A 26,222-nucleotide genomic window follows, 5' to 3' on the forward strand; every position below is an offset into this window, starting at 1 on the left:
TTATGGGTATCTCCTTGAGATTCGTTAGGAGGTGCCTGAAATACGAATGCAGTAATTTCTCAGATTTACAGTACCGGTATATTATTGTGACGTGTTGTTTTTGCAATTTTCCCGGTTGATGCTCCGAATTTACAGCAGGGGGTGCTGGTGGCATGCTTATTGATATACGTTAGAGTGTACAGTAGCTTTGCATTTTCTTATCCATACACTGACTGTAGTATGATCTGGTTTGAATGTAATCAGACCTGTATATAGCATGGTTAATATATTATTTTGAATAGCATGTGAATATTTTCAGTTTCCCTCAAATCTGTGTTGCAGACATTGCTAATCGTCTCATTTTGACAGCTTCGCAATCCAGCCCAGTCACAAGCGTTGCAGCCATTTTATTGGATGTCTGTGAAATACTGAGTACAGGAATTTTAACACACATCTCCCCCCATAACAAAAAACAACGACAACTTCTGAAATTGTTAGCATTTTTGTTTGCTCTAAATTCTTTAACATTGACATTTGGCCATCCCTTATGGTCAGAGTGTTGACAGTGCTTTTGCACTTCAGAACCCTCAATTTTACAAGTGTTCTGCAAGCATTAAATGTGCATCTCCAAACTTGACCTAACATATTGACACTCCACAGAGCACAAATGTACAACATAACATTAATCCAAACATGGTACTTCAGATCAAGCACTTAAATTTGGCTTCCAGATGCAGCTTTTGAAGTACTCAGTCTCAATGTCATTACTCTGGGTGTAACAACATGCATAGCAGAATAAGTGAACCGGTACATTGAACACAGTAAGTCACCCAAATTTCCATCTAAAATGGAATTTCCTACATTCCTGTTTTAGACCATTTGCATTATTGAATAAATATGTGCACTGTTGATCAATATCAAATTGTGTCAAATTAAGAGCACAATTGTTATACAATAACTGCTGAGTGCACCAATGCTGTGAATTAGTGGTAAACTAAAACAAGGGCTGTGCATCAATGGAATATAAACTAGAAGTTGGGGCTAAAAAACAGTGAGTACCATAATTAGAAAATTGTAAAATAAGTCATTTCAAGCAATAAAACTGTACATTATTTGCCAATATTATTTTCACCTTCTCAGAATTCAAACAACAATCACCATTACCAGTAGTTATTTCATACAGCTTCACTTCATATTTGGGATTTGTTTTGTTAATATCAGGTGAAGGAGCAATGAGGGCTCATTAGAGAAAACAGATTCCAACTGTTTACATGTCTCCACTTCAAACCCACTCTGAAACAAATCACCTGACTATGGTGAATAGACATGATGATTGTCTGAGCATCAGTTCAGACGGCGTCCAGCCATTAGCAGCATCAGTTCAGGCTGTGTGGGTGTACAGTAATGATAGGACAGGTATCCAGCCTGCCCAGAAGTTCTTTACTGCCCACAGCTCCAAAACATACATGTCCAGAAACTGATGCATTTCAATGCCAAAGCCATCAAGGGAAAAGTTGATTGATGAATGTCCACAAATGTATTGTCTCGAACGGTGAAGACATTTTCCAGTGCCAGTTCCCTGGCATTTTATTGGTGTGTTGTGTGATTGAAGATCATTTCCTGCAAGAAGGCCTAATAGTAAATAGCCCCGTCTGCCCTTCTCCTTTCACTATTTAGTTATTATTCATTCTAGAAATAATGCAGTACCTTACCAGAAGGTCTCTAGAAATACAACTAAACTAAGTGATACAAATAAAGCGATAAGTGTCTACCACAGATTTAACTCCTCCTCATAACTCATTTTTTCCTTCGCAAAGTGTCATCAGCACTACATCAATGTCACTACAAAATCATATTCCACTAACATTCTTCTACGTACTCAACTGAATCTCAAACTAGAAAGTGAAACTGGAAAACAAAATTGACTTCCTACAGAGAGCAACCCTGGCAAACCCCTGAAGAAATGTGTGATTTAAGCAAAGAATAATAATCTTGTGCAAAAACAAACAGCCACATCATCACATTCAACTGAGCTAGCCTCCAGCCTCCAGCATGATAGGACATCCCTTCTGGACTCTAAGCACTGATTTGAGTGAGAACTTTAGCCACGGGACCTCAGAGTGCCTCATTGGCCAGAGTTTCAGTGGAGAGCCATATCTTTGCCCCGTTCAGGAACTTGCTGAGAGGAGTGCCCAGGATGCTGCGGCGGCACATGTTCCCCACGGGAGAGAAGGGGAAGGAGGAGCTGAGGTACTCTGGAGTTGAAGAGGGCTCGTGGGTGGAACCGGCCTTAAAGTACATCCTGCTGTGGTCTGATGGGGGGGGGCTGGGGTTGGAGGTCGGGGTGCTGGCCGGAGTGGCCCCCTTGTACTGGCGTAGCTGGCTCTGCAGCTTCTCTACCTCATCAGCCAGCTGGGAGAGCTTGTGGTATGCGGTTACAGGGCCGCCCTTGGGGATGCTGGCTTCAGGGACCCAGCGCAGGAAGTAGAGCCTCCACAGGGCCAGGTGTGAAGGCAGGAGCTGGGGGATGAGCATCCCCTGTAGGTCTGCGGGCCGGGAGACCCAGTCCCTGAAGAAGCGCTCTGTTGGGCTCTCCACCACCTCTCTGATCTGGGAGAAGTCTGGTTTGAGCAGCGGAACCAGGGAGTTCCGCCTGGTCAGGGTGAGGCTGTCATGGCCGTCCATCAGGATGTTCCTCAGGGAAGAGGGCATCCCTCGGAGTGTAGAACTGTAGTTTTTCTGGAAGCGAAAGGAACACACACTCATTTACAAGTTATTTAATTTAGAATTTAGAATGTATACATGTAGATGGTGTTGATTTTACTTTGATGGACATGACATTTTGATCTTCATGAATTCAGGTTATTTCCAGGCATCTGGGACGGTCCCTGGATAGTCTTGCATAGCTATTCTTGCAAAGCTCCCTAATTTACACATCTAGAATTGAAATGTACTTATCCTGTTAAGGGGTAGTTGACAACTCTCTCTTTCACTGTATTCATTTGCATTCTCAAACAAAGAGCAAACTGACCTTGGTGCGTCTAAAGGACTTCACTGTTCCATTCTGAACACAGGTGGCACCTTTTCCAACATACATGGGGTTGTTGAAGAGGGCCTGGTCTTTGGGGGTGAACTGCTGTGACCAGTCCCAGACAGGGGGGAAACGCAGGGCCTTCTCTTCCCCCATAGGGATGCACTTACTCTTAGCAAAATCCTGTGGAGGAGGACAGTTAAGGTTACTAATACTGCACACAACTGCACACAGATCTGAGCTGCATCATATCAGAGGCGGTTGTATTCAACTCCGTCAACGCACAACCATGTTGTTGAGGGGGAACTTCCTGTGTTTGTGGCTTTGTGTGTGTGTGAGCTCCTCACCATGCTGTTCTCAGTGCGCTGCTGGGGACAGTTGAAGAGAAAGGTGCTGAAGACAGGGATCCACATGCTGTCACTGAGCACAGTCAGGTATGTCTCAGTGAACTCAAAGGCTGCTGGGTACTGATTTATAATCTGCCACACACAGTCCAGGAACAGCTGGAACAGAGGAGACTGAGGGGATGGAGGAGAGGAAGAGGGGGAAAGGTAGAGAATATTGTGATTAAGGGCGGCAGGTAGTCTAGCGATTAAAACCGTTTGGCCAGTAATCAAAAGGTTGCTGGTTTGACTCCCTGAGCCGACTAGGTGAACAATCTGTTGATGTGCCCTTGAGCAAGGCACTTATCCTGAGCGACTTACAGGAGCAATTAAGGTTAAAAGTGTTTGCTAAATTACTAAAATCACTGGACACAAAAACAATGACAACATTTCAAAGTACATCTACATGTCAAGCTCCATGTCAAGTATGCAAATAGACTAAGCCTACCTCCTCTTTGTCATTCTTCTTCAAATGGTTGCACCGGTGGAGGAAGCGATGGCCAGCCATCACCCACTCCTTCTGCACCAGGCTCTGGAAGCCAGTGAGGCTACGGAAGTGAGGGTCCAGCATCAGTTGTACCAGAGAGGACACCACACAGCTCAGGTCCCTGTCTTCTTCCTCTGGAGAGAGAAGAGAGAAAAGAAGAGAAGAGGAGAGAAATACAGGTCAGACAGAGACAGACAGACAGACACACACACACGACTAAAGGACAAAACCATGCATTTCTTTACCTTGCAGAATGACAGACACATGTTTTCCCTCCAGCAAGTAGACTACCTCGGCTGAATGCTTCAGGAAGGCCCTGGAGACAGGAATATGAAAGGATACAGTTGACTTTACTCTAGGTACAAATATGGCGCCGACAGAGATGGCCGCCTCGCTTCGCGTTCCTAGGAAACTATGCAGTTTTTTGTTTTTTTACGTGTTATTTCTTACATTAGTACCCCAGGTCATCTTAGGTTTCATTACATACAGTCGAGAAGAACTACTGAATATAAGATCAGCGTCAACTCACCATCAGTACGACCAAGAATATGTTTTTCGCGACGCGGATCCTGTGTTCTGCCTTACAAACAGGACAACGGAGTGGATTCCATGCAGCGACCCAAAAAAACGACTCCGAAAAAGAGGGAAACGAGGCGGTCTTCTGGTCAGACTCCGGAGACGGGCACACCGTGCACCACTCCCTAGCATACTTCTTGCCAATGTCCAGTCTCTTGACAACAAGGTTGATGAAATCCGAGCAAGGGTAGCATTCCAGAGGGACATCAGAGACTGCAACGTTCTTTGCTTCACGGAAACATGGCTCACTGGTGAGACGCTATCCGAGGCGGTGCAGCCAACGGGTTTCTCCACGCATCGCGCAGACAGAAACAAACATCTTTCTGGTAAGAAGAGGGGCGGGGGCGTATGCCTTATGGCTAACGTGACATGGTGTGATGAAAGAAACATACAGGAACTCAAATCCTTCTGTTCACCCGATTTAGAATTCCTCACAATCAAATGTAGACCGCATTATCTACCAAGAGAATTCCCTTCGATTATAATCACAGCCGTATATATCCCCCCCCCCAAGCAGACACATCGATGGCTCTGAACTAACTTTATTTAACTCTCTGCAAACTGGAAACGATTTATCCGGAGGCTGCATTCATTGTAGCTGGGGATTTTAACAAGGCTAATCTGAAAACAAGACTCCCTAAATTTTATCAGCATATCGATTGCGCAACCAGGGGTGGAAAGACCTTGGATCATTGTTACTCTAACTTCCGCGACGCATATAAGGCCCTGCCCCGCCCCCCTTTCGGAAAAGCTGACCACGACTCCATTTTGTTGATCCCTGCCTACAGACAGAAACTAAAACAAGAGGCTCCCACGCTGAGGTCTGTCCAACGCTGGTCCGACCAAGCTGACTCCACACTCCAAGACTGCTTCCATCACGTGGACTGGGACATGTTTCGTATTGCGTCAGATAACAATATTGACGAATACGCTGAATCGGTGTGCGAGTTCATTAGAACGTGCGTTGAAGATGTCGTTCCCATAGCAACGATTAAAACATTCCCTAACCAGAAACCGTGGATTGATGGCAGCATTCGTGTGGAACTGAAAGCGCGAACCACTGCTTTTAATCAGGGCAAGGTGTCTGGTAACATGACCGAATACAAACAGTGCAGCTATTCCCTCCGCAAGGCTATCAAACAAGCTAAGCGTTAGTACAGAGACAAAGTAGAATCTCAATTCAACGGCTCAGACACAAGAGGCATGTGGCAGGGTCTACAGTCAATCACGGACTACAGGAAGAAATCCAGCCCAGTCACGGACCAGGATGTCTTGCTCCCAGGCAGACTAAATAACTTTTTTGCCCGCTTTGAGGACAATACAGTGCCACTGACACGGCCTGCAACGAAAACATGCGGTCTCTCCTTCACTGCAGCCGAGGTGAGTAAAACATTTAAACGTGTTAACCCTCGCAAGGCTGCAGGCCCAGACGGCATCCCCAGCCGCGCCCTCAGAGCATGCGCAGACCAGCTGGCCGGTGTGTTTACGGACATATTCAATCAATCCCTATACCAGTCTGCTGTTCCCACATGCTTCAAGAGGGCCACCATTGTTCCTGTTCCCAAGAAAGCTAAGGTAACTGAGCTAAACGACTACCGCCCCGTAGCACTCACATCCGTCATCATGAAGTGCTTTGAGAGACTAGTCAAGGACCATATCACCTCCACCCTGACACCCTAGACCCACTCCAATTTGCTTACCGCCCAAATAGGTCCACAGACGATGCAATCTCAACCACACTGCACACTGCCCTAACCCATCTGGACAAGAAGAATACCTATGTGAGAATGCTGTTCATCGACTACAGCTCGGCATTCAACACCATAGTACCCTCCAAGCTCGTCATCAAGCTCGAGACCCTGGGTCTCGACCCCGCCCTGTGCAACTGGGTACTGGACTTCCTGACGGGCCGCCCCCAGGTGGTGAGGGTAGGCAACAACATCTCCTCCCCGCTGATCCTCAACACTGGGGCCCCACAAGGGTGCGTTCTGAGCCCTCTCCTGTACTCCCTGTTCACCCACGACTGCGTGGCCACGCACGCCTCCAACTCAATCATCAAGTTTGCGGACGACACAACAGTGGTAGGCTTGATTACCAACAACGACGAGACGGCCTACAGGGAGGAGGTGAGGGCCCTCGGAGTGTGGTGTCAGGAAAATAACCTCACACTCAACGTCAACAAAACTAAGGAGATGATTGTGGACTTCAGGAAACAGCAGAGGGAACACCCCCCGATCCACATCGATGGAACAGTAGTGGAGAGGGTAGCAAGTTTTAAGTTCCTCGGCATACACATCACAGACAAACTGAATTGGTCCACTCACACAGACAGCATCGTGAAGAAGGCGCAGCAGCGCCTCTTCAACCTCAGGAGGCTGAAGAAATTTGGCTTGTCACCAAAAGCACTCACAAACTTCTACAGATGCACAATCGAGAGCATCCTGTCGGGCTGTATCACCGCCTGGTACGGCAACTGCTCCGCCCACAACCGTAAGGCTCTCCAGAGGGTAGTGAGGTCTGCACAACGCATCACCGGGGGCAAACTACCTGCCCTCCAGGACACCTACACCGCCCGATGTTACAGGAAGGCCATAAAGATCATCAAGGACATCAACCACCCGAGCCACTGCCTGTTCACCCCGCTATCATCCAGAAGGCGAGGTCAGTACAGGTGCATCAAAGCTGGGACCGAGAGACAGAAAAACAGCTTCTATCTCAAGGCCATCAGACTGTTAAACAGCCACCACTAACATTGAGTGGCTGCTGCCAACACACTGACAATGACACTGACTCACTCCAGCCACTTTAATAATGGGAATTGATAGGAAATGATGTAAATATATCACTAGCCACTTTAAACAACGCTACCTTATATAATGTTACTTACCCTACATTATTCATCTCATATGCATACGTATATACTGTACTCTATATCATCGACTGCATCCTTATGTAATACATGTATCACTAGCCACTTTAACTATGCCACTTTGTTTACATACTCATCTCATATGTATATACTGTACTCGATATCATCTACTGTATCTTGCCTATGCTGCTCTGTACCATCACTCATTCATATATCCTTATGTACATATTCTTTATCCCCTTACACTGTGTATAAGACAGTAGTTTTGGAATTGTTAGTTAGATTACTTGTTGGTTATTACTGCATTGTCGCAACTAGAAGCACAAGCATTTCGCTACACTCGCATTAACATCTGCTAACCATGTGTATGTGACAAATAAAATTTGATTTGAATTTGATTTGATTTGTAACATTTACACATACATCTTAAGTACGACATTCATTAACTCTGACCAAAAGTTGAGTCCAACCAAAATTATCCTGTTCTTGTTCATGAAATATTACCACCATTAAAAAATGTAAATAAAAGGACTAATATATATACCAGATGGTAGAGAAAGAACCAGCAGGAGCGTCTGTCAATGCTAGTACTTTTCTAAATGAAACTTCATGCAGGACAGGACAGCGGCAATGCCAGTGCAAACAGCATGGTGAGCCAACCCGCTGGGCCAGTGGCGTCTAAATATTTGCACATACCTAACATACTCCAGCCATCGAGAGCTTTCCATGGACGACAGCCACTTCTCCTCAGACTCCTCAAAGGGCTCTGCACACAAACAAACACACAGTCAAACATCCCAAGAGCTTTCAGAATCCCTAAGAGCAGCAATAAAAGCCTAAGAACAACAAAGGGCCTTCATAAAAAAATGAATTAAGCAACAAATAAATCACAACATTCATTTGATTGATTGATTTCAATTCCTCCGACTTACCGATGACACAGATCTGCCGCACTTTGACAAAGGCAGCCTGGATGTCCTGGATGTTGGGCAGGTTCTTGTCCAGGTCGGACTTGAGGACGTCACTGCGCTGTGGGTGGCTCTTTGTTATGGCACTACAGATCCTACCACAACACAGAGCAGGAAAAGACTGTTGGAAATGGTCTTTACAGCACTGCTTATTTGACAAGCAGTTTATTTACTAATCTTTGGTACTGCGAGTCTGGACAGAATAGTTTGGCAAGCTCACTTGTCAGTTATGCCAAAATAACAAATCACAGTGCTGACATGATAATCACACTATTTGAAAGGAAATTGAAAACCGATGATTGTAGTAAACAATATGAAAACATCAACAAATATAAATGGATTCATTGATATTCTATTCAGTCTTATTATACCTCTGGTCCAGCTTCCTCTGCTGCAGTGGGTCACTGATGCTGGCCATGCGCACCAGGGCACTCCCGTTGGGGTGATTCCAGCACCACAACTAAGGGAAACACACACAAACACACACCACCTTGTCATGTTTCAGCAGTCACACACAAACGGTCCCCCTTGTTCTCTCACTTACAAACACTCACATACGCTCAAATGCATAGTCACTCCTCTCAAAGCACGTAACAAATCGGAGTCATTAATACTTGATAGAAACAGTCGGTCTAGGGAATTCTGTCTAAAACAGCAAGAAAGGCTTTTATTAAGCAAAAGCGGTTGTTTTTTGGGATGAAAGAGGCTGGCCACTCACAGGGATACGGTGAGCAGTGAAAAAACATAGGTACTGCTTCAGGTCTTGATCCGCCAGGGACACTGGGACCACAAAGTACTCTGGGAGACTGGAGAGAGATATATAAGAGGGAAATATGCATTACAGAGATGCTCCAAATGGCAAGAGGTTAACATTTGATGTCACTGAGTCAGGCGTCATATTATCCACAGCAGAGCCTGAAATGGTTCACCACAATATGAAAATAAATAACTCCAATTCTGTGGCAGCAAGTGAAGCAATTACTACATTTCCATCTCCACAAAGATTATATTACATAAAGTGTCAATGTAAGCCATTACCTAAGTGTGTTACATAAAGTATTACCATTCTGCCTGATGAGGATTATGACACTCTAATAAACTATGTTAATCATAATCCAAATCTGGTAATAATCCATGATGTCGTTTAGAAAATGAGCTGAACGCCTGCAGTAACCCTCCCTCCCCCTCATCCCCACTCCCCTAAACTATGTGGGCCCCACCTGGGTGAGACGACGTAGCCCTCGTTGATGGAGCACACCCTCCACTCTGCTGCACCTGTTCTCTTGATCTCTCGGTCCCATTCAGAGGGCCGGTCAAACAGGGGCATCTGCAGTCCTCCTCCGGGATCTACGCCAATAACTCGCTCCCCTGCACATGTAGCAGTGAGTTCTTGCTAATTAAAGACACACACCTGCTTGCTGTATTTCCTTCAACTCAAACATTGCAACAATTGTAAATATCTGTTGATGCCCCGGTGTTCCAACAAAACTCAATTGATCACATTGTTCCGTTAACAGTGTATTTCGGCATGTTTTCCTTTAGGTTCCTCACATGTCAAGACATGTACAGTGGGGATGCTATTGATAGCTAGAACAGTTTGGCAGACCACAGGGAATAAGGGTGTGTCAAAGCCTTTTCAGTCAGAACCAGATGATTAAGCAGTGTACTGTATACCTACCCAAGGATCCATAGTATTGCTTCCTTATGTATTCAAAGCCAAACAGCAGCTGGGGATCAGCGGGCTGGGAGTAGTGAGCGATGGCCAGGCAAACCTTAAATCACAGGGTGGGGCAAACACATGACTTCAAAAGGAAGGAACTGAACAGGTATATTCAGTACATACAGTGCCTTTGGAAAGTGTTCAGACTCCTTGACTTTTTCCACATTTTGTTACGTTACAGCCTTATTCTAAAATGGATAACATTCATATTTTTTCCTCAGCAATCTACATACAAACCCCATAATGACAAAGTAAAACAGGTTTAGATTTATTCGCAAATGTATTCAAAATTAAAAATAAACAAAATACATATATTTTTACATTTGCTAAGATTTCTAAAAACTTGTGTTTTTGCTTTGTCATTATGGGGTATTGTGTTAAGGTTGTTGAAAAAACAATTCATTACATTTTAGAATAAGGCTGTAACATAACAAAATGTGGAAGGGGTCTGAACACTTTCCGAATGCACTGTAGGCTCTCTCTTTTTTTCTACTGTGTTATTGACTTGTTAATTGTTTACTCCATGTGTAACTCTGTGTTGTCTGTTCACACTGCTATGCTTTATCTTGGCCAGGTCGCAGTTGCAAATTAGAACTTGCTCTCAACTAGCCTACCTGGTTAAATAAAGGTGAAATAAAATAAAAAAAATAGGGCCTAGTTATACGAGCCTGGAAGTTTCCCTTTGCTGCTTTTTGACTGTAACACCAGAGTATACACCTTTATATTATACTAGGGAAATTGTTTTCATAGCTAAGGCTGGCAGTGAGGACTAGTGAAGAGCAGAATAAACAACCTCTGAAGAATGAAAACAGTTGTTTTGTGAGGTGTTAAAGTTCATAGTAAACCATTGTTATGTAAATGCAGGCTGAAAAGTAGCAGTGGCCTGGCTTTGGCCCCAGGTGAGAGCAGATCTGCAGGAGCCATGGTCCAATGACATGGGTGCCGGCACACATAAATGGAAACAGAAAAGTATTTTGGATAAAACACTGCGGTAAGTCCTGTATGGAAATGCACCACTTGGGGCCAGGATATTTTCCAGACTCCCTGACCTGACAACAATACACTCTAAGGGAGATGGTCTGCTAGAATCTTTAAGATGTGACGGCAGATACTTCTGTACTGTGAATGGAGACAGGTTTCAGTGACTCCATAGGATATGCTGTCCCTTTTCAATGAGTTGTGTCTTTGAAATGCTCTTTGAGGCACGTTCTGGCTGCCTCGGAGTCGGCTGACCACGGCCAGTGTTTTTTTCTGTTCACCTCTTACAGGAGTTGTTTTTATTCATTTGGAGGTGATGCTTTTATTGGCTAAAGACTCAGGAACCTGCTTGGGAACTTTCAATACCACTTCAAGCTGTGCCTTGGCTACAAGGGGCCTCTAACTTTACTACAAGATTCCACCATTTAAACAGCTGAATGTATTATTTAGCCCAGACATTCTCAACAGCTGAGGCACTAAGTCATGTTTTCTACGCCTTGAAGGGTAGATAGAACTCACACACAGGAATACTATGAAGAGTAAAATAGATGGTCAAACTTGAATTTGACCATTAATAAAAAAACACAAGTCATTTCACCACATGCTGTATTTCATTTTAAGGGAGTGACAAAAACATTAATTTATGTCTCACTATTTCTAATAAAAGGCAAACGTTGAAAAGCAACGGCAAACATTTGAAAGACTTCAACCATTGAACCATAATCATGTATTTGTAAGTGTGCCTTGAGACGATCTGGGTAGCTAAGTTGCTCCAAGCAGTCAGAGTTAAGCGTGGCAGCCAGGATTTCATTTAAGTGAAACCTAGGAAAGCAAACTTTAGCAGAACGCCTATTTCTATTGGGATAGAGGGCGGAGTCTGGCGTTTGGAGCTTTCCATCAGTGGCAGTGGCATAGAATTACACAATGCTGTCCATTCATTGGAGGAGCTGCGACCAAAACACAGGACACAAGGAAGGAACTTGTGTTCATGTATGTATGTGTGTGTGTGTGCCTCTGTATATATTTGAGAGACTGCTCCCAACTCTGTAAATTCCTTTGGTATAATAAGCTATTATAGAATGGCTTCATTCCATATGTCACAAAGAAAAAGGACCAAGCCCTGGTTTAGCTCCCCACAGTAATTACATGGTGTGTCCCCATATAGAAATAGACACAGGGAGTGCAGTTAAATCCCACTCTGTACCATTCCAATACTTACAGCAGAAACACCCATTCATAAAAAACACCATGTGTAATCAGAAACAACCAGGAGTTACCATTGGACTTCTAAACAGCTGTCATAACAGTGCCCAAGACCCCCCCCCCCCCCCGAAGGCAGAGTAGCCAGGTAATGTTAATAGTTACTTCTTAGTTCAATATCTTTCAGGTGTGTGTTGAGGGGCTTCAAGCGCTAGCTCCCCCTTTCTCTGACAAACTGCTCCCACGTGGCATGCACCATGCGCTCTGGCTGGAGATCTAAGGTCACGTGTGTACATAGACGCAGGCTGTCAGGAAGATATATATATATATATATATATATATATATAGGTCTGCAGTCTCCCTGCCATGGCCATGCAGAGGACTCAGGGCTGCTGCTAAGAACTCTTGGAGGCCTTACTCCACATAACACAGAATTCACCTTTGGACCAGAACCTGGGGTGCACAGCATCTGTGTTTGCAGAGTGATCAGAAACTAGAGGGCTGAATGGTTGTTTTGTTCCCTGGTTGTTTTTTGTGGTGACTTTAAAACCTCTCTATCCGGCTTCATATGTTCCAAGGGGCTTGCAGGTTATATCCAGGGTGGCTCCCTCCTCCCCCCTACCCGGCTCCCTCCTCCCCCCTACCCGGCTCCTTCTCCCCCCCCCCTACCCGGCTCCCTCTCCCCCCTACCCGGCTCCCTTCTCCCCCCTACCCGGCTCCCTTCTCCCCCCTACCCGGCTCCCTTCTCCCCCCTACCCGGCTCCCTCATCCCCCTACCCGGCTCCCTCCTCCCCCCTACCCGGCTCCCTCCTCCCCCCTACCCGGCTCCCTCCCACCCCCACCCGGCTCCCTCCCACCCCCACCCGGCTCCTTCTTCCCCTCCCACCCCCACCCGGCTCCTTCTCCCCCCCCCCCACCCGGCTCCTTCTCCCCCCCCCCCCCCCTACCCGGCTCCTTCTCCCCCCCCCCCCCCCACTACCCGGCTCCCTCCTCCCCCTACCCGGCTCCCTCCCCCCCCTACCCGGCTCCCTCCTCCCCGGCTCCCCCCCCCCCCCCCCCCTACCCGGCTCCCTCCCCCCCCTACCCGGCTCCCTCCTCCCCGGCTCCCCCCCCCCCCCCCCCCCCCCCCCTACCCGGCTCCCTCCCCCCCCTACCCGGCTCCCTCCCCCCCATACCCGGCTCCCTCCTCCCCCCTACCCGGCTCCCTCCTCCCCCCTACCCGGCTCCCTCTCCCACCCGGCTCCCTCCTACCCGGCTCCCTCCTACCCGGCTCCCTCTCCCTCCTACCCGGCTCCCTCTCCCTCCTACCCGGCTCCCTCTCCCTCCTACCCGGCTCCCTCTCCCTCCTACCCGGCTCCCTCTCCCTCCTACCCGGCTCCCTCTCCCTCCTACCCGGCTCCCTCTCCCTCCTACCCGGCTCCCTTTCCCTCCTACCCGGCTCCCTCTCCCTCCTACCCGGCTCCTTCTCCCTCCTACCCGGCTCCTTCTCCCTCCTACCCGGCTCCTTCTCCCTCCTACCCGGCTCCTTCTCACTGCACACAGCATCACATTGTCTAGAATGAGCACAACAGGCCCACAGGGCTCGGTAACACTGTATACAGACTTTCTTTTTTTATATTGTTTTATTGACTGTATGCCTGTTTATTCCATGTGTAACTCTGTGTTGTAGTTTGTTTCGCACAACTTTGCTTTATCTTGGCCAGGTCGCAGTTGTAAAATTAGAACTTGTTCTCAACTAGCCTACCTGGTTAAATAAAGGTGAAATAAAAATAAATAAAAACTCCAGGTGAATGCTCTTGACCAGGCCTGTTTGTTGGCTTTGCTGTCAGAAATAGAAGAGGGGAGAAGAGGGGTGGAGAGGGGAGGAAAGGCACAGAAAGGAGGATACAGGGAAGCCTACATCACCCAAGAAGGGCCTCCTCAGTGTGTTTGTCAATGGGGTTACCATACACATACAGTCCTGTTTGGTTTTCTGGGAGAGGACATAGTACACATGGCATTTTTTCTCATCCAAAATAAAGGATTAACTAGTGTCATTGCCAGCATGTTTGCGCTCATACTCACATAATGGGACTTAACACTGATAATCATGTAGGCTAGCAAGAGATGATTAAAAAATATTTAAATCTGACAGTGGCAGTCTTTTGGGAACAGCTATACTGACAGCAGAGGCATTCCACTCCACAGTGAATTACCAGTGAAATCCTCTTAGAAACTAATCCACTGTAGTGGTGAGGCAGAGTTGAGTTGGAGGATTACCATGCTAGATGGCTGGTATCTAGCCTCAGGTACAATTCAAGAGTCAACACCATGTAAATGTATATAGTGTTTATACATCAAAAATGTCAATTTTGTTCAGAAAGCTTATATCGCAAACCTTCTTGGCGCTTTGGGGCCCAGCCTCGTCGAAGCGGAACCTGATGATTCGGAAGTCCTTGCAGTAAAGGATGAGCTCGTTGGGATTAAACTTCAGCTTCTGGTTGGAACACAGAACCTTCTGCTTCCCCTTAGCATCGTTCACTGAGAGGAACAAACACAAAACAAAGACCAGGGGCGAGACAGTGCTATAAAAATTGTATTTCACCTTTATTTAACCAGGTAGGCTAGTTGAGAACAAGTTCTCATTTACAACTGCAACCTGGCCAAGATAAAGCAAAGCAGTGCGACACAAACAACAACACAGAGTTACACATGGAATAAACAAGCGTAGTCAATAACACAATAGAAAAAAAGAAAGTCTATATACAGTGTGTGCAAATGGCATGAGGAGGTAAGGCAATAAACATCCCGTTTGTACTATCTGCAGGAACTCCTCTGTATGGAAACTTGCAGGAAAGAACAGACAATGGTGGCAACGTCAGCTATCTTAATCTACAGAGACAAACTAAACGCCTTTTATACACTACGTCTCCCACCCCTGTTTGCACACATCTGCTAACTGCCACATTAACAAAGAGATTGAACTTTTCTATAAAAGCTGAGAGCCAAATCTGTTCGTAGAGCTTTCAACTCTGACTATTCTTAGTGATGGTTTATTGCATCATTTTTGCAAATCATATAATACATTTGTTGTTTGAAAGAATCTGCAGTCTCTCTTCCTGACAATTTGGCGACAAGGACGAGATGGCTAACTCCGTTTGCTGATTGCCCCTGGGGAGACCGAGGTTGCGTTAGATGTGGCACGGAGCCCCACACTCCGACTAAGCAGAGCATAAAAGGGACCCGCTCGGACTGGCAGGGAGCGTCAGTGAGTGGATACGTCATTCAGAACAGACAAAATACATTTATTGAGTATGTATGTAGTATGCTTATTGGTCTTAAGATACAAATTCATTGATTTGACAAATGTCAAGAAAATGTTGAGCAATGTTATAAAGCAATGACTTCAAATAAGTGGTATAGTCGTTGTGCGTTCTCAATGGTCATTGTTAATTCTGGCTTTTGTTGCCAGCAGAACAGTGTCTGGAAGTAGCTAGCTACTTTACTATTAATATTTTTGACAACTTTTACTTCCCTACATTCCTAAACAAAAGTATGTACTTTTTACTCCTTACCTTTTCCCTGACACCCAAAAGTTCTCGTTACATTTTCAATGCTTAGCAGGACAGGAAAATGGTCTAATTCACACACTTATCAAGAAAACATCCCTGGTCATCCCTACTGCCTCTGATCTGGCAGACTCACTAAACACATACTTTATTTGTAAATTATGTCTAAGTGTTGGAGCGTGCCCCTGGCTATCTGTAAATACATTTTAAAAAACAAGAAGATGGTGCTGTCTGGTTTGCTTAATATAAGGAATTTGAAATGATTCATACTTTTGATACTTAAGTATATTTTATCAATTACATTTACTTTTGATAGTTAAGTATATTGAAAACCAAATACTTAGACTTTTACTAAAGTAGGATTTTACTGGGTGACTTACTCTTTTACTTGAGTCATTTTCTAAAAAAAAAGGTATCTTTACTTTTCCTCAAGTATGACAATTGGGAACTTTTTCCACCACTGGTGAAATCCATAGATTAGGGCCAAATGTATTTATTTTAATTGACTGATTTCTTTATATGAACTGTAACTCAGTCAAATCTTGAATTTGTTGCATGTTGCGTTTATATTTTTGTTCAGTATATAATGATCTTAGAACCAGAAGGGGATTATTTGCATGTTTCCATGGCACACCAGGAATCTAGTCTTGGCCTGTGTACCACCACCTGCACACACATTCACTACCTTAAGACCAATGCCTCGTCTCAGTTTGTGGTGGGTGGAGCGTTGGGTCAGTAATTTTGCCAAGCTAAGGCTCTCATAAAGGACCTTTGTTGAGGGCGTACTGAGTAGAAAACATTGCTTCATGCTCTATCAGCTCAGCACAACAGCCCCACGCTCCCAGCCACGTCAGCAGAGAGTGAGGCTATGAGTTACACAAACAAGGTTAATCCGGAACAGGCTTTTCAGCCAGGGCCCTCTGTCTGGGCTATGACCTCATCTATGGAGATACTAAAAATGGATCCGTGTCCAGGGGGAGCAGGCAGGCAGTTACCAAAAATGATGTGTGTCAAATCAGCCTGGTATCAGCCTAAACACAGAGACTGGGGTCAGCCAGATGGGACGTGATTGGATCTGAGAGATCCGACTGGTCCCTCAGCCATCATACAAAAAAACATTCATGGGGATTTCAAAGGAGGAGAGCACAACCTGTCCATTGTGCATTCATAGTTCAACAGCTGGGTGTAGATGAAGCATTACAGCTGCAGCGGTCCAAGAAGTGTAGGGGGTCTTACAAAATCCACTATATCGGTCATAAAGACAGAATCGTGGGAGGCAATGCGTTTCATAGGTAATTTATTTTACACAGGCTATTAAAAAAAAACATTACCTGTCAGGAACCAAAACTGATCTTTTCTTCTGGACTAAAGGGACTGCCAGTGTCATATGAGTAGGCTACTTTCCACTGAGAGTTATATTTTGGTGGAGATTGCGGTTTGAGTTTGTTTACCATCTCATCACCATGGTTAGCATAATAGCACATGGTCTTACCTGTCACCACTTGCTCCACACACGCAAGGGGAACATCGTGCTCTCCAAGCAGACGGTTGGCAACCTGGAACCTCTGAGAGAACAACACAACACAGAGATCAACATGGTGAGGAGTGTAGGTACCTGGGGAAAAAGCAAACAATAGTTCCAGGGAGACCAGAGGTTTTAACTGGAGCGGAGTGAGACTGCACCACATGTTATCAACAGCTGAGAAGAGAATATTTGAACCATCTGGAAATGCTCTGCCAGGAACACTGATGATGATACTGTTGTTTTTGTATTTCAGTGAAATATAATGATTAACATGGAATCAGCTGATAAATGGAGATCATTGACAACTTTCGAGCAAATGTGTGAATCTAAAAGTTACCCCATTTGCACTGAAAGGCAAATCCAGAATTTTGCCATCAATGAGGACCATTAAGATCAAGGCTGATTTCCAAGAGCAGTGCAATCCGTCCACGAGTCCTATAAACTTTAGTTTTTCAAGTAAACAGATCTGGGATGACTCACTAAGTTGTTTAAGAGGTGAAGGCATCAAAATAAGCTTAACACAAAACAGGTGGTCTAAAAGCACAGGGTGGGAGGTTACAAAAAACATCTGACACTGGAAGAAAGACACCAGTGTCCTACAAACCTTTTTGTTGATGGGTATTTCACAACAGGCCTATCCCACATGCTGCTTATCATGTGACAACCTTGACCACACTTTCTCCAATAAATCTCCAATAAACTCAGGTGTGATCATGTAGGGCCAGTCTCCCAGGACACAGATTAAGACTAGTCTTGGACTAAAAATACATTTTAATGGAGAATGTCTCGGATTAATCCGTGTCTGGGTAACTAGCCCATAGAGCTACAGTCATTTTTGGGAGAGAGGCACACAGTGTACCACAGGAGGTTGGTGGCACCTTAATTAGGCAGGACGGGCTCGTGGTAATGGCTGGAGCGGAATCAGTGAAATGGTATCAAATACATCAAACACACGGTTTCCATGTGTCTGATGCCATTCCATTCTCGCCGTTCCAGTCATTATTATGAGCAGTCCTCCCCTCAGCAGCCTCCACTGGAGTGCACTCACATTGAAAATATACCTGTTTGGGGAGGGCATCATGGGTGATGAAGGAAACCTTGAAGTTGGTGCATATCAGCTTCCCCCACAGGTCACCATGACTGCTATCTGCTCCGATGCACTTCCTCACAAAGCTCACTTCATTCACCACAATCTCCCCTGAGAAACAAACAGGAAGTAACATGAACCAACATGAACCATGACATTTAGGTTTCAAAGAAAATAGGTATAAAACATAGGCCTAAAAGGGACAGAAATGGAAGGTGTGAGTGTTAACCACAAAGTTATTTTTTCATGACAGAGGAGGTCAACACAACACTCTGTTGCCTAACCTATAGGCCTAGTAGCCCGTTGTGCCCTCTACTCTTTAACCCCTCTTTGGTTCCAGTAGCATCTCAGGACAAAACACCCACAGCCTGACAAACAACCTGGTGTCTGAACCAATGAGGGTTCCCTCCATTTACAGGACTTTCCTCTCCTCCTCACAAACAGATGTTTTTAATTACCTCCATAGCCCAGATGCACACGGCTCCAAGAGGTATTTATTTTTCAATATAAAAAAAGAGCCCATGATGAGTCACATACACTGCTGACTGTTTCTACTCCAGGATCGCTCTCTCTCTGGCCATTCAGTGGGAGTTCACAGACTCAGCACATGCACTACGGGCTTGCCAGGAAAACCCCATGAGCAGGAGAATGGGGATCAGGTGGGCCTAGCTGTCCTTCTCCTGGGAAAATGATCTGCCATTAGAAGAACTGAGAACCCAGCATAAACGTTTAACGGAGCACAGCCTCAAACGGACAGAGACCACTTTGGTTAGTAAGGCTGCTTGATGGATCAAGGTCCTCCTCTCAAGTTTTACATCCAGATCAAAACCACTCTTCATCAAAGACAGGTCTACCCAGTCCTAAACTAGACCGTAACTTTCTAGACTAAACCATTCATGTAGATTTTATTGATGTTGCCATTTCCTGTGTCACTGAACAGGGACCTAAGAGGTCTGACAGTAATTAGCTCTCAACCTCGCTGGCAACATTGAAGGACATGAATGTTTATGACAAACCATTCTCTCTCTCAAACGCTTCAAATCTAAACAATCACCAGATCAATGAATGCAGCTGCTACCTTTGCATAGTGCAAAATTCCTGGCATTTCATGATAGATTAAGCATGAATTTACCATTGCATGAAATGAAGACATAAAGTAGAAGAGACTGTATGATAGACTAGTACATGAATGCAGTGGTGATTCCCTATATCGTGGCAGTATGGTTGTGAGTGACACTGCAGCATCGCTAGACTATAACAGCTGGAGCTGTTTTGCAGAGGGTTACCATAGGACAGGCAGGGAACAGCCAAAGCGAACCAGGCCCAGCACTGTAAACAGGATCATCACATGTCAAAATGACAGATTTTCCCTCAGTCAGCATGAGTTTAACCCATTCAGCCCAGAAGTAATCTGTCACTTTCCATTTAGCTGGTTTATTTTGATGCATTCATTCAGATTATACACTGCATTGTCTATGAGCAAATTAGAGCCTGCCCGTACACTCAAATTAGAGCCTGCCCGTACACTCAAATTAGAGCCTGCCCGTACATTCAAATTAAAGCCTGCCCGTACACTCAAATTAGAGCCTGCCCGTACACTCAAATTAGAGCCTGACCGTACATTTACAGTTGGAAGTTTACACACACTTAGGTTGGAGTCATTAAAACTCGTTTTTCAAGCAGTCCACAAATTTCTTGTTAACAAACTACAGTTTTGGCAAGTCGGTTAGGACATTCACTTTGTGCATGACACAAGTTATTTTTCCAATAATTGTTTACAGACAGATTATTTAATGTATAATTCACTGTATCACAATTCCAGTGGTACAGAAGTTTACATACACTAAGTTGACTGTGCCTTTAAACAGCTTGGAAAATTCCAGAAAATGATGTCATGGCTTTAGAAGCTTCTGATAAATGATGTCAATTAGCCTGAGTCAATTGGAGGTGTACCTGTGGATGTATTTCAAGGCCTACCTTCAAACTCAGTGTCTCTTTGCATGACATCATGGGAAATTCAAAGGAAATCAGCCAAGACCTCAGAAAACAAATTGTAGACCTCCACAAGCCTGGTTCATCCTTGGGACCAATTTCCAAATGCCTGAAGGTACCACGCTCATCTGTACAAACAATAGTATGCAAATATAAACACCATAGGACCGAGCAGCCGTCAAACCGCTCAGGAAGGAGACGCATTCTGTCTCCTAGAGATGAACGTACTATAGTGTGAAAAGTGCAAATCAATCCCAGAACAACAGCAAAAGACATTGTGAAGATGCTGGATGAAACAGGCACAAAAGTATCTATATCCATAGTAAAACGAGTCCGATTTTGACACAACCTGAAAGGCCGCTCAGCAAGGAAGAAGCCACTGCTCCAAAACCGCCATTAAAAAGCAAGATTACGGGTTACAACTGCACATGGGGAAAAATACAGTATTTTTTGGAGAAATGTCCTCTGGTCTGACGAAACAAAAATATAACTGTTTGGCCATAATGACCATCGTTCTGTTTGGAGGAAAAAGGGGGAGGCTTGTAAGCTGAAGAACACCATCCCAACAGTGAAGCACGGGTGTGGCAGCATCATGTTGTGGGGGTGCTTTGCTGCAGGAGGGATTGATGCACTTCACAAAATAGATGGCATCATGAGGTAGGAAAATGATGTGGATATATTGAAGCAACATCTCAAGATATCAGTCAGGAAGTTAAAGCTTGGTCGCAAACGGGTCTTCCAAATGTACAATGACCCCAAGCATACTTCCAAAGTTGTGGCAAAATGGCTTAAGAACAACAAAGTAAAGGTATTGGTGTGACCATCACAAAGCCCTGACCTCAATCCTATACAAAATGTGTGGGCAGAACTGAAAAAGCATGTGCGAGCAAGGAGGCCTACAAAACTGACTCAGTTACACCAGCTCTGTCGAGGAAAGGGACAGAATTCACCCAACTTATTATGGAAAGCTTGTGGAAGGCTACCCGAAACGTTAAACAATTTAGTGGCAAGTTAAACAATTTAATGATAATGCTACTAATACAAATTGAGTGTATGTAAACTTCTGACCCACTGGGAATGTGATGAAAGAAATAAACTCTGAATCCTTCTATCTACTATTATTCTGACATTTCACATTCTTAAAATAAAGTGGTGATCCTAACTGGCCTAAGACAGGGAATTTTTACTAGGATTAAATGTCTGGAATTGTGAAAACTGAGTTTAAATGTAGTTGGCTAAGGTGAATGTAAACTTCCGACTAACACATGGAGTACACGGTGTAATGAAATGCTGACTTGCAGGTGAATCTTGCACTGTGAAGGCTACTCCTTGTAGATGACGAATAAACAAACGTGAACATGTTACTTATGAATTACGCCCAAGGCTAGGCCTATTTGTTCTTGCCTGTATTCCATGTTAAACATTGTTAACAAGCTACATTATATCACCCATGCCACTGCATCACAAGATGTTTAACGTTGGCACAAGAATGTAACAATAAGACTTTATGGCCTGTGAGTTTTATTGAAGATGAGGAGTGGGTATAGTAGGGTGGAGTTCTACTGTCATGTTTCACAGCATGGATTAAGATCAGACAAGGAACAGAGAGAGAGACTGAAGAAATAGGTTGTCGCTCTTGTAATTGTGGGACCAGTCAGCAACCGCCCACCATCACCCCTGTATTTACTTCCAAAGCTAGGTCTAATAATCTGCTGGCTTGATGAGTTAACAACTCTTTTGTGGAGGCAGAATGCTGACAGGTCTGACACAAAAGTACAGTACTGCCTGAACTGCAGCCTTTAACCCCCACTGGACTGCAACTCTGCCAGTAAGTAACCTGGGTTACCACAACATCTAACAAACAGTACTGTGGTCACATCATCAACCGCTTACATCATAGCACTCTCTGTTTATCACAGAGTTGGCTACTTTCAGTGCCGATTCAGATAAATGTCAATTGGCCACGGTCATGGTCTATCATGTGACCAGAGGTAACACAGATTCAGAACAATCACAAGGACTATCCTGTGTGTGATTGGCATGTCAAAAACATGTATATCACGTAATCATACTGGAGGAAACAAACACTTCCTAGGATGAGTCCACAAAACCCTAAATCAAATAGGGCTACTCATGTGATCACACCTGCCAACTGACAAAACTAACCACAACCTGGCTTTGCTTCCTGGGGTTTTGTAGCTTTCAAAGCAGGCTACCTGTGTTTGTGTACAGCACCTAGCAAACCAGATCACAGTTTGGACATCTGGTGGCGAGGGAAACAAGCTCAGAGACCCAACATGGTCTCTGTATACAGTGATTATCACAATCCTCTGAGTCACACGAGACTAGGGAGAAATGCCTCAGTCACAACACAAAGATGGCAGTTAAAGGGACAGATATGCTTCAGCATTCCACCTGTACAATAGTAGAGTACAGTGCGCCAGTAACACCATCACATTGCTGATGGATAGCGACAGGACACGTCATTTTGAGAAACTCATGACTTTGCCCATATTAGCCTAGCTTGTGTGATTAACGGAGCAGAACTCATGCGCTGACAAACTAAGTGGTGAAGAGAGACTGAGGACAGTAGGAGTATGTGGGCCAGAGAGGTGAGAATGTGCTTGGGAGTACAGAGAGTTAGCTTTGCCTCATGCAAACACCACTGCTAGGCACATTTTTCCACCGCCTCAGGAGAGGCCTCAGCTCACATTCTCCTACTGAGAAAACAACAGCGGGACATCTATTACAGTACCTGTCTAACTATTATTACAGATGCCTACAGTTCAGATGAACATGTGTCAAAGGTGACAGTGTGTCAGCGAGGAGCCGAAACAAAACAGTCAATGTTGGTCGTCTATGTTTGGACACCCACACACACTCCAGAAACACAGGTCACATACAAAGAGAGAAAGAGAGTGTGGGGGGTGAGAGAACTAGGCCTAGAGGAGGAGAAAAATATAAACATTCAGCGAGAAGAGGGAGAAACCCAACCAGACAGTTCAATAATTAGAGGTGGGCAGCCAGCAAAGGATCCAGCCAGGGATGAAGAGAGAACCTGATGAAGACAGAGAGATAAACAGAGAGCTACAGAAATTAAGGGAGGAGGACAGATGAACAGAGAGAGAGAGGGGAAGACAGACGAGAGGAGGACAGTTGAGATGAGTTGTTGAGATGAGTTAGCCCCACTGTGGTCCTCTGTCTCGTCAGGTTGGTGTGCACTTGAATGGATCATTCAATCAGAGACCCCTTTGAATGGGTCACATTTAAGTCGCATAGCAACCCTACCGAGGAGCTGGGAGGCCCACAAATAAAGCCAAAGTCTCTCCATTCAGGGCCACCCTCACAGAGTCATGAACTAAAGATCAGAACATAGACCATAGTGTAAAATCAAACCTGAGATTCAATGTAGGCTAAACTGTTCGTAGTCAGGTTGAGGGAGAAGAAGTGACTATCATATTTTGTAAAGAGCTGGCCAGGTTGCACTGCGTGAGCGCATCATGTGCCAATCATGCCAATCACACACTGCCAGCATTCATTGAAACACACTGACAGAACCCAGCAATAACAATAGCTAAACCTCCAGCCAAGGAAAAACCAGTATCCCTCTATAAAACATTCCAGTGTCTTAAAATAATCCACTGAAATAGATAAGGGTAAAACTATACATACCAAAGCAGGGCTACAGAGTGTGACAGTTTTACTCACATATGCGCCCAAATATTGCTGAGCAATGTAAAAAAAATAATTAAGGATTCTAGTTTTATTACATCAAATATTAGTCAGTGTGTTCCTAACTGTATTTGTGTATGCAAACATTTTCCAATTTAAGTCAGTGTAAAGCCCCGCAAAGCAGAGAAAATAGCAATAAAGTGCAAGAGGGAGGTTTTGTTATTATTTCAGCAGAGTAAGTAAAACCAGGCAAGGCGCATCTATTTTAGAATGAAGGAAGGTCCATCCTCTGTTGCTTAATTATAAGGAGTGAACGCCTCAAAGGGAAATTCATCCCACAGCACAACCTCTGATTCACAACTTGTCCTCAGACACAGATATAGGCCTAATGACACTTCAAGGTCATATGGTCAAGTGTTTCTTTATCTTGCTCCATTATATCAGTGAGCTTCCGCCTCCATAACAGCCATGAATGAACTGAAATGCTTAAGAATGTTGTTGGCTTTTAATATGGAGAGGTTGGGTGTCAGTTTAGCTCACACAAACACTGCCAACTTAATGGAAAAAAGTAAACAAACCTGAGGCCCTGCCACGCATTACAAATTCAAAGTTGCCAAGAAAAACACACGAAAGGCAAGAAATAGTTTTCAGTGACTGATGCTCCGTGAACAGGAAATACCCTTGTGAATCTCTTATTGTAACCTCCTTAAGACAGTCATTAACCAACTCGCATCCTCTCTGAGCTGGGATTTGACTGCAAAATAAGGAGGCATATCTGAACCAGCCCATTGTTAACTAAGGCTAAATTATGCACAGTTAGTTGCAGTGATGAAAAGGTGGCCAGGCAGGCACTGCACTGCCATGGTGACTTGAGACAGCCTAGAGAAAATAGACTTTCAGTTGGATGAGATTACCACAGCCTAATGATGCGACAATATTTGATGCCAAATGCCTGTGGGGAAAACCACAAGTGAGGTGCACTGACAGAGAACACATTCAAAACAAGAAATTACATTTAGTTGAAGAGATATGGGAGTTTTCACTGGCTGGTCATTGAAATATCAGTCATCTTCTACCTTAGCATGAAAAGAAAGACTATAGCTGGATGAGGTCAGCCTTTACTGGTTATTTTTCAGGAGCGGGATATTTTGATGGGTGGTTAAATGTATGTATTCTCTATGTACTCATAACATAGTTGATAGTTACAAATAGAACAGTCAGAAACAACAAGCTAGCTGTGGCAGAGGGAACTGTAAACTCACCTGGAAGTAACTTGGCCTCTAACTTCTTGATAGGTGGCTGTGGAGTTTTTTTCAGATCGGTCTGCATGAAATATAAAACAGAGATAGTTTGTTAGTCTATAATAAGAAAACTAAATTATGCACAACATATAGCTAGTGAATTGAACAAGTAATCCTAGCTAGCGAACTACTCAGTAATAGCAAGTAACTGTAAGTATACCGAGGACAGAGTAACTTTGCTAGTCAAGTGAGGTTACTCACCTGTACAGGCAGAAGGTAGGATTTAAAGGTTGGTTTCAAGGGCTTCACAGAAAACATTATTCATAGCTTGAGTCCAATAACTAAAGATGATTAATGGATACTTCCAAGATTACAGTGAGAAAAGAATGTCAAACGTTAACTTGTACCTTGGCTAGAACAATAACAGCTAAAAAAAATAAACTGCTGAAAATGTGAAGTAGTCAACAATACAGTCAAATTTTTCGAGATAGATTTCCCCATATGGATCAGGCCGGGATAGCTTGCTGGGTATCTCCTTTCGTTTCGTGTCAACACAGCTGCTGTCTGTGCTGGCGAGCTCTGGTTGTCCTCCTCGCGAGCAAGTTACTAGCTAGCCTTGTAGTTAGCTGCTAGCAAGCAACTTTTACGTCGTCAAACAACCTAGCTAGCTTTAGCTAACTAGCAAGCATTCCATTCGCAGAACTTTGAGAACGCCTAGCTGCAGACCGTGAGTTAATTCACTAATTTACTGGAGAAGAACTCCACAACGTAAACCCTGCTGGCATACAGCAGCGATAACTTTCGTATTTAGCTAGCAGCATTATATCCAAGGCTTTGCTATCCTTTTTGCTATGGACACAATGGCCATGTTTCCATTCGGGAGGAGACAGAGGGGGGAAGAGCATCGGTCTATGTTGCACCCCCAAGCACAGATCTGGGACCAGCTGTAACTGACTCCTGTTCAGA

General features: G+C 44.6%; 1 protein-coding gene across 1 annotated transcript; it reads right to left on the reverse strand.

Annotated features, from left to right (window-relative positions):
- Positions 1 to 371: 371 nt before the first annotated feature.
- On the reverse strand, positions 372 to 26,184 carry LOC139411464 (myotubularin-related protein 10-like). The gene is made up of 16 exons (XM_071157869.1): positions 25,518 to 26,184; positions 25,278 to 25,338; positions 18,326 to 18,462; positions 17,232 to 17,304; positions 14,569 to 14,711; positions 9,972 to 10,065; positions 9,514 to 9,661; positions 9,012 to 9,099; positions 8,665 to 8,753; positions 8,258 to 8,388; positions 8,022 to 8,091; positions 4,126 to 4,196; positions 3,842 to 4,014; positions 3,358 to 3,528; positions 3,011 to 3,193; positions 372 to 2,718 (listed from the first exon to the last, which is right to left on the reverse strand). Exons 1-16 carry the CDS (start codon positions 25,572 to 25,574, stop codon positions 2,095 to 2,097), a joined length of 2,313 nt encoding a protein of 770 aa, XP_071013970.1. The 5' UTR covers positions 25,575 to 26,184; the 3' UTR covers positions 372 to 2,094.
- Positions 26,185 to 26,222: the final 38 nt, after the last annotated feature.

This window comes from Oncorhynchus clarkii, chromosome 6 (genome assembly GCF_045791955.1).
Source record: "Oncorhynchus clarkii lewisi isolate Uvic-CL-2024 chromosome 6, UVic_Ocla_1.0, whole genome shotgun sequence".
Classification (NCBI taxonomy): Eukaryota; Metazoa; Chordata; class Actinopteri; order Salmoniformes; family Salmonidae; genus Oncorhynchus; species Oncorhynchus clarkii.

Bases quoted from the DNA above. Each gene is read 5' to 3' on its own strand.
- LOC139411464 (XM_071157869.1), bottom strand. From the start codon at position 25,574: ATGTTTTCTGTGAAGCCCTTGAAACCAACCTTTAAATCCTACCTTCTG. The intron at 4,015-4,125 runs GTAAAGAAATGC...TTCTCTCTCCAG, and splicing joins TGTGTCTGTCATTCTGCAAG to AGGAAGAAGACAGGGACCTG. The intron at 2,719-3,010 runs GTCAGTTTGCTC...TTTCGCTTCCAG, and splicing joins AGTCCTTTAGACGCACCAAG to AAAAACTACAGTTCTACACT.